Source organism: Aptenodytes forsteri, unplaced genomic scaffold (genome assembly GCF_000699145.1).
Source record: "Aptenodytes forsteri isolate BGI_AS27 unplaced genomic scaffold, ASM69914v1 Scaffold15, whole genome shotgun sequence".
Classification (NCBI taxonomy): Eukaryota; Metazoa; Chordata; class Aves; order Sphenisciformes; family Spheniscidae; genus Aptenodytes; species Aptenodytes forsteri.
The window spans coordinates 22,222,536-22,231,273 of record NW_008795129.1 but is presented as its reverse complement, the minus strand read 5'-3'; the positions used below and the strand labels follow the sequence as shown (position 1 = coordinate 22,231,273).

The 8,738-nt window shown below is 38.3% G+C and overlaps 1 protein-coding gene across 2 annotated transcripts in view; it reads left to right on the top strand.

The window, feature by feature from the left end:
* Positions 1-997: 997 nt before the first annotated feature.
* ATE1 (arginyltransferase 1) overlaps positions 998-8,738 on the top strand; it is an 86,141-nt gene continuing 78,400 nt past the window's right edge. For both annotated transcript variants that reach the window (XM_009277921.1, XM_009277922.1), the window contains exons 1-4: positions 998-1,059; positions 1,419-1,481; positions 2,206-2,309; positions 3,134-3,406. In XM_009277921.1, coding sequence (XP_009276196.1) covers positions 998-1,059; positions 1,419-1,481; positions 2,206-2,309; positions 3,134-3,406 — 502 coding nt within the window. The remainder of the gene's footprint in view (positions 1,060-1,418; positions 1,482-2,205; positions 2,310-3,133; positions 3,407-8,738) is intronic.

The window sequence follows — 8,738 nt, the reverse complement described above, 5'->3', positions numbered from 1 at the left end:
AAAGGGGGGCGTTTTGCCACCGCCGCCCGCCCCTCCCGCGTCTGTCCTGCCGGGAGCGGGCAGCTGCCCCTCCCTCCGGAAAGTGCCCGAAAGCCCTTACTGTGGGCTTGCCGGGGGGCGGGCAGCGCGGGCTTCTCGGGGCAGCCTGCGAAGCGAGACGGGGTCGGTGTGGGGCCGGGGCCGCCGGAGGCCATGGGCTCACTGGGAAACCTTGCCTTATGGTCTGGTTTTATAGGAGTACTTCTCCACTCTAGGGGCAAACCGTCAAAAATAACGGGAAAGCTTTGTAAAGAATGAAATGTTTTAATTATTACTGTCATAACATATGCACCCTAACTAAGAATGTAGTTAGGATCTCGCCCTAAGTGTTCTCTTGGTCCAGTTCTACTTCTCAGGTGCAACTGCCCTGCCTGACCCTCCAGCGACAGTCTGGATTAACTGGTAGATAAGAGCGTCTGCCCGGCAAGGCTCGATGGCTCTAAAGCTGTGGCTAGACAAGTTTTGCTTAGGCCAGCTCAATGGGAAGCGGATTATATTCTTTTGCCTGGTGAAGAGGTGACAGTCCCTGAGCTCTGCTCAGCTTGGTAGCCACCTGGGCTGTTGCTCTCTGAGGGGGTCCCTGGAATGGTCTGTGTCAGCTTCAGCCCCTCTCAGAAGAGTTCTGGCCCTGTGTTTCCGACTGATTTTAACAAAATTAAGGAACAATTTTATGTTATTTTGTTGGTGTATCTCTGGGAAAGATAGCAGGTGGAGAGGTAAACTTTTAACTTGTACGATCAGAGCAATATAGTTGATTGCATCCCACTTTTTTACACTTAATGTGGGTGTTGAAATCAGTAATTTACGAGATTTATGAGTATGCCAAATCCTTGAAAGACATCTGTTTGAAAGTCATCGTTGGCTACTCAGATTTACAGTAATACTTCTGTAGAACTTGTTGTATTTTAAAGCATAACTGTGGTCAGTCAAGTGTGTTACTGTATTATTTATTTCAGGTATGTGGGCCCATTCAATGACAGTTCAAGATTACCAGGATCTCATAGACAGAGGATGGCGAAGGTAAATTTAAAAAGAAAATACAAAGCCGTGTTGTCAGTTTAGATACAATTTAGAATCCAGATTTAAAATTTAGGTCTGTGGAAACAGTTAACTAGTTTCCATAAGTAATTGAAATAGAACTATTTGTCCAATGCTCTGCAACTTTTTGTAACGTGACACTGTAACATGACACTGTTGAACAGGAAAATATTGAGTTATTTTGGAAGGATAGCAGTATAGCAGCAAAAAGCTGAAGAACTTGCATCTTGACTTTTGTTACTCGTCATGTAATATTTTTATATTAACAAAAAAGGTTGGTCTTCCATTTATTTTGTAGTATAAGCAACAAAAAATCAATACATATTTATTATTATTTCTAGAAGTGGAAAATATGTCTACAAACCTATCATGAATCAAACATGTTGTCCTCAATATACAATAAGGTAAGAAGCTCAAAATATACTACTGTAAGTGATTTGACTGCTTCAAATATGTTCAACCATTTGTGTTTACTGCTTTAAATACAGAATACTTGAAATATCTACTTTTAATGATACTTTGAATACTAAATATATGTTGTTGGGTTTGTGCACAGGCACATCAGCGGCTCAGTGATGTTTTCCTGTAAGCAACCTGCGAAGTCTGTACCCTTGCCTCTTGCTTTTGGGTTGCAATCCAAAGCAAGAGTCCTATGATTGCTCACTGGTTGCAGGTGAACCAGTATGTCTGTATCCCACAAACACTGCTTTAGTAGCCCAAATAAGAAAGGCTGTCTGTTGAATAGGTATGAATAATTCTAGATATGCTTTTCCAGCATTAGTAGTTAGTGTCAATGCTGTATCTGTAAGAAAAATAAGTGAAAAATTCTAGTGTATTAGCCTACTAGGAAAGCTTTTTACGCAGTGCTTGAGGTCACCTTGGCATATTTTAGTGATTATAGTGATATACACACAAAACATGTCATAAAGAATGATATTATGCAATACAAGGCAACATAATTTTATTAACTCAAAAGTGGTGATAAAATATTTGACCACTTAATATAGGGAAACTTAAAAAATATTTAGAAAATACATATCTAGTGTAATTTTTTAAAGTGGTTCCTTAACATTTTTTTTTTTAAATAATCTTTCACAAAGGAAACGGTCATAATTTTTTCTTTTTAAGGTGCCAGGCTTTGAGTTTTCAGACCTCCAAATCTCACAAGAAAGTTCTGAAGAAGATGTTGAAATTTATTTCCAAAGGAGATGTTTCGAAAGTAGTGAGTGAAGGTAAGAGATTCTTAGTGTTTGAAAACCAATACTGATGTTTGAAAGGAGGATCAAGTACCTGCTTAGAGTGATCGAATGGCTAATACGCTTTGATTTTTCTATATAGACCCCTTTATAAAGGTCTGGGTAGGTTGTGTCTTTACAGTGTGTTTTGAGTCAAGAGGACTATGTAGCCCCGAGACCAGCTTGTGCAGCTGACTTGCTCTATTGAAGAATATGTTTCCTTACCTTTTGCATAGACCAGCTTATCTGGTCATCTCTGGGTATGTGCTTACTTTCTAGCTGGGTGCCGTAGAGCATTAGACCCTGTTTTTACCTCTGTCATAGAAGTGATAATCTGGAGAGGACTAAGCAGGACTGGGTGGCAGAGAAAAGGAAGAGCAAGCAGGGAAAGGAGAGTTTTTCTTCCAGGTGATCGAATAGTCACACCTCATTTATCCAACACCAGAACCAGCTATTCTCAGTTGTGGTGGAACTTGTTGTGTTGGTTCTGAATCATTATGATTTGGCTCTTGTGTGTGTGTGTGTGTTAAGTTTTTTGGATTTTTTTTTTTTGTTGTTGTTTGTTTGAAGTTATGGCATGAGATTAGTTGACTGCCCCATTTTAGTGGAGAAAATAAAACTGTTCTCATAAATGAGTCGGTGCTAGTAATTCGGGGTCATAAAGGAAGTTTTCCATTTTCAGACTATTGCAAACAGTCACTTTATCTGTTGGAAAACAGTTGTAAAATTGGAAATGAATTAATGTTAATGTTAATTGTGCAAAGTGTGAGCTGCGGTTATACAGAGAGAAATTCACTCATGCAGTTTTTAATTATTTACAGAAGAGCCTATGGATTCCCATATAGAGGATGTGGCTGCATGCGATTTTGCATACAAAAGTGGATCTCATGTCAGTCAGTCTGAACTGACTCCCTTGAGTGTGGATCACACAGAGAGGGTGGAGAATGAAGATAAGGACACAGGAGTAACAAAAGAAGAGGTGAATGTGCAGAAGGTGGAATCAGGTTCTCTTCAGATATGTGCGGATAAAGACACACCAGTCCCTGGAGAACCATCACGTCCAGCTAAAATTGTTCATGCACCACCTAAACCAGGTAGTCAGATTTCTGGTAGTAATTGAAATATACTGTCATGATTTTGCATGTTGTTGAAGTCCTCCTTTTTATCTTGCCTAGTAAACTGTTTCTTTTTATTCCCTATACTCTTACCAATTTATGGAATTATAGTGTATAAATTGAGAGGTGCTGCGTGTTACTTGTTTTCTTAGTTTTTCCTTAAAGTTGCATTGATTTTCATTATATTCTTTTTTTTTTTTGGTTTAGTTATTGAGAATATGTATCTACAGCTGATAGTTTTCTGTAAGCTATTTAGATTGCAGTCAGATAGGTCAAGGTGATTGAATCTCATCAGACATTGGGACCAGTTTCCAGTTTGGGATACTTTTGCGTGCAGAATAAGATGTACATCCAGCTTTCCCTTTCTTCTATACGATGTGGTGACTCAGGCTTTATGTACCTTGAGGTATGGTTCATAGAATCATAGAATATCTCTAGTTGAAAGGGAGCCATAAGGATCATTGAGTCCAACTCCCTGAGTTGGACTTCCTGGTTGTGCAAGACTAAGAGCTGGATACAGCTCTGGCTGGTGCTGCAGGAGTGCTAGTTACTGAGTTAGGTTAAGGCTTAACCTTGTCTCTTGTGCAGCAGTGGGAAACCAGTTTAAGACCCGAGGAAAAACACCCTAGATATTGTTTTTACATTTCTTTGTTTCTGCAGGTCATCTTGTTGTAATACAAATTGTGTTGTTTACACCCTGTGAATAACTTGTTTAAGACTATATTTTTTTATGCTTTCACAGACTATTTGCCACAGATCTAACTGGCATTGGAAATACGTTCAGTATGTTGTTGTGTTGTTATTTTGTAGGCTTAAAGAAAATTGTATAGCTTTCTGCTGATTTTTTTTAAAAAAAAAAAAAGGTACAGATTCTTCTGGTCCCCTATAAAGAATGACATTTTCTAGTTGAGCTTTTTTATCTGTTTGGGAGCTTGCCTTGTTTTAAATTTTGGCTAACTTTAGATTAGAAAAACAATGTCACTAGAGGATGTGAAATTATGAAAAACTGTAGTTATTTTTCCTTTTTTTTTTTCTTGCTGTGAACTTAATATTACAGTTTTGTAAGGAAGTGCAGTAAGTATGTACAAGTAAGGTAATCTCCCTCATTTTACTTCTGATGCATTTATACAATGCTACGGCTCTCCTCTGCCAAAAACTGAAGGTAAATGCGTATTAATTTCTACAGTTTTGTGTGAAAGTACGTGGAATATTGGTGGCGTTTTTAATATAATAATATTAATAATTTTTAGTATAATACAAATTTAATAGTATGGTCACTTTTTTCAATATGGAAGTTATCCCAGTCAAGCTTTTGTATCGTCATTGTAAGGATTTCTGAAATGCTGCCTTTGGGCTGAATTCGAACATGAAACCTTTACCCTAAAAAAGGATAACCTCATTGTCAGTCATCTGACTGTAATCCTTTTTGTGTGATAGCTGTTATTGTACCCCTTGCTGTGGCACAAGAGCCTGGAGTCTGCATCTGCTTGCAGTGGTGTTAAGCTTCTCATATAGCTGCTTGTGACAGGGAAGACCATATGCTGGTGGGTGATCCCCTGCATGGTGTGATCATGCAGAGGAGTCCTTGAGGGTCCCTGAGGGAAAAAGAAATGCTGGGAAGTAGTGCTACCAGGACCTGCCCACAGAGTGCTGCGGGTTGCCTCTCCTACAGCTTCTCTTGTGTCCTGGCTGGGTTCTTGTGGGACATGGGTGATTTCTGGAAGGAAGATGGTAAGGGGTGAATGGATTATTGCCAGAATAATTCATTTGACCAATAGCCTGCACTGGAAAAGAAGGTAGAATTGCTGACAAGCTCTTTGTGGCCCAAAGGTTGCAGGTGAGGCAGCCTTGTCTTACAGATCATGTTTCCAGTTTTGCATAGCCTCTACAGTGGCCTGTTCAGAAAAATAAAGGGTATTTTCTGAATTGCAGTTAGCCAATACATCGCCAGTAATGTTAGTTAAAATCCTAGTTGGAGACTGGATACTTCAGAATTTCTGCATGTGTTGGGATGTCATACTAATTCCTAATTTCACTCACCTATTATTGTTGTGCCAGTATTTATGAGAACTTCAAAGTACTTTTTCCTTCATAAAGATTTTTGTCACCTTCTATAGGGTGGCTAATTTTAAGTAAAATACTGTTTTTTCCTTAATGAACACTCGTTCCATTTGGATCAGGTTTTCACCAGCTTAACAAGCAATTTTGCATCTAAACAAGAAGTAAAGTTTTCAGAAATGCTTGATCAGAAAACCAGTAGTGCTGCACAGAAGCAGTACTGCTACACGTTCCTGAAAACTATTCCAGAGTTTTTAAGACTGTATTTAATATTTTGATTTTATAAAATGCAGTCAAAACTTTTATAGCCTTTATATAGTTTATAGTTTATATAATTTTTATTTGTTGTGCAAATTTTCAAAACCCTCTTGTTTTTATAATAATTGATGACAAACTTTGGCTTATGTAAACTTCATTTTGGAAGCAAACTAAGTGGATATTGACAGCAGATGGCAGTCTTGGGTAAATTATTAGTGTAAACCTGCCATTGTTTTGAAAAAGGTGAGGTATGCTCTTCAGTTATGTTAAGAGTAACATTGGGTAAAACTTGAAACACTGGAAATGCAGATAAAGAAAGCCTGAAACGTTGTTTGTACTCTGTTTCAGAAAACGGGGGTTTACTTTTATAGAGGAGAAATATGCATTAGTGTGCTTCTTTCTCTCTGGAGGTTTTAAATGAAATAAATGTGAATAATAAATGCATCAGAAAGCTTATTTAATTCGTCCTTAATCTTTTTTTAAGGGTAGGTGGTGTCACAGGTCAAATTCAGTTTAAAATTTTCCAGATAGAAAGATGTTTAGTTTTCATCTTGGAAAATGTAGACTTATTCCGCAATAAGATTGTTTAATTGCATTTTTATTCCTTTATAAACAAAACAGGTCATTGTCCTATAGGAATAACGGTCTGTTTCTGCACAGTTTCAGATAGAAAAGAAGGTTTGCTTATGTCTCTATGCACATTCATTGTTTTAAGAAGTTTTTCTTGGTAACTTACAGCTTATAGAAGATACAAGACATGAAACAGATCCCGATACAGATGAAGTACTCAAACATTCTTCAAATGTATCATGAGTATTTTAAATAAACTCTTTCTCTGACTTGTTTGCCCATGGACAGGTCACGTAATGTCTGTAACTTCCTCATAAATATTTGTCCTTTTCTGGTGAATAATTTTAGCTGTATGGATGAAACAAATACTCAAAAACCTGAGCTGAGAGGTGAGAACACTTGATCATAAAATCTGCTAGTGCAACTGTAGGGTGTCTGAAGAGTGCCAAAGTGGTATTAGCTCCTCTTCCAAGTCCCTGAGATGCTCTCAACATTTCAGCTGTCATGGAGTCTGCATGGCACAACCAGGCTGAGACTTCTCTGGGTGAGCCATGAAGAGCTTGCTGCTAACTTGCCCCAGGAGCGCACTTATAAACTCTCTAAATTCAGTATGGTATGCACATTAGAAGGAACTGTTTACAGCCTTACTGATACTTGAAAATTGATCCCAATATAAAGTATTTTGCCAATTTCTATGATGTATCTATTGGTAAAGAAAGATGCAGGCAGCGGCTCTGAGGGGTGCCATTCTTTGCAGGTGAAGTGACTCTTAAACACGTCAGTGAGCTTCTAAAATATCAGTGCTCTCACCATTTCCAGTCTGAAGAAGTATATCACTGTACCCATTGTCCATGGGAAGGTTTGAAGCTGGTAGAGGACAAGAAAGATGTCACTTTTGGCTAATAAGTTACTAGTAAGAAGAAAGAGGAGGAAAGAAAGCTCTAATTACATTTTCATAGGAGTTCTGGAAAAACAATTTCCATGTAATTTCCAGGCCTCCAAGCGAGTAAAATGGGATAAGCTGTAGTTAAGTATGGGTTTGGATTCTTCTTTATTGCTTGTAAATATTAATGGAGTTGGAAATGTGTCTTCTTCCTAATGCTTCAAATGAAAGCACCTCACCGTTCAGGGTACTTTCCCATTTGAAAAGGTAAGTCTTTCAAAAGTTGCCAGTGTGTCTTTTGCAAATACATGGAGTTCAGGAGAATGCTAATGGCATAAAAGATTTCTTCATCAGTTTTTTCCACTCTTCCTCTTCTTTTGAATTTTTTAATATTACAAATCTTTTTTTGGCCTCCAATTCATCTACCGCTGCCTTAAAAAAAAAAAAAAGGTAATTAAAAAATGGAGAATAAGAGTTACTTTGTATTCCATTAGCTGGCTGCTGATAAAGTACTGAGTGCAACTTTCCCTCTCTATGGAACTCGGCAACAGCAGCTGCGAGGCTGATACAGGTATTCCTTGAAAATTGATTACCTCTCCCACCGCTTTTTCCAGCATATAGCTCTTACACAGCTTCTGAGGTGAGGTATGGTGTTCAGTTACTTGTGTGTGCTACATGGAATAGCCAACAATGATGTACAAAACTTAAGGAAAGATGAAATGCAGCACTGAGAGTGTTAGGAAGATGTTTCTTGCTTTTTGTAATTTTTATAGATTTGAATTTATGGATTTACAATCAGTATCAATGAAAATAATACCGTCTAGGGAAATTGCTACTTGTAAGTAGATTATTTGTTGGGTAACCATCCTTTCAGTGCATTTGGTTGGTATTAATTTTTCTAGTACTGGCATTCTTATATCTTGACTTTTTATCTTACATTACTGTCCTAACTATGAAATTAGTCTAGTCCCTTTGAGGAATTTGGACCACTCTACATTTTTATTTGTGCATGTCTTTGGATTTATATTCCTTTAAAACTTAAGTTCTTGTAGTACTAATTACTATTTTCCATGCTGATCTGTTTGTTTCCTAGGTTTGACTTCTCTTTTAAGTAAATAGCATTTCACAAATAGAACGTTATGAACAGTTGATCTGTTAAAGATGGAGGTAAATTGATAAAAGTGAATCGATTAGTAAAAATAGACAATCTGAATGTAATTTTAGGCGAAGATTGGGACTGGTACTGTTTAATATCTTCATCAATGACATAGACAGTGGGATCAAGTGCACCCTCAGCAAGTTTGCAGATGACACCAACCTGAGTGGTGCAGCTGACATGGCGGAGGGATGGGATGGCATCCAGAGGGACTTGGACAAGCTTGAGAAGTGGGCCTGTGTGAACCTCATGAGGTTTAACAAGGCCAAGTGCAAGGTCCTGCACCTGGGTCGGGGCAACCCCTGGTATCAAGACAGGCTGGGGGTTCAATACAGAGCAGCCCTGCCAAGAAGGACTTGGGGGTACTGGTGGATGAAGAGCTGGAC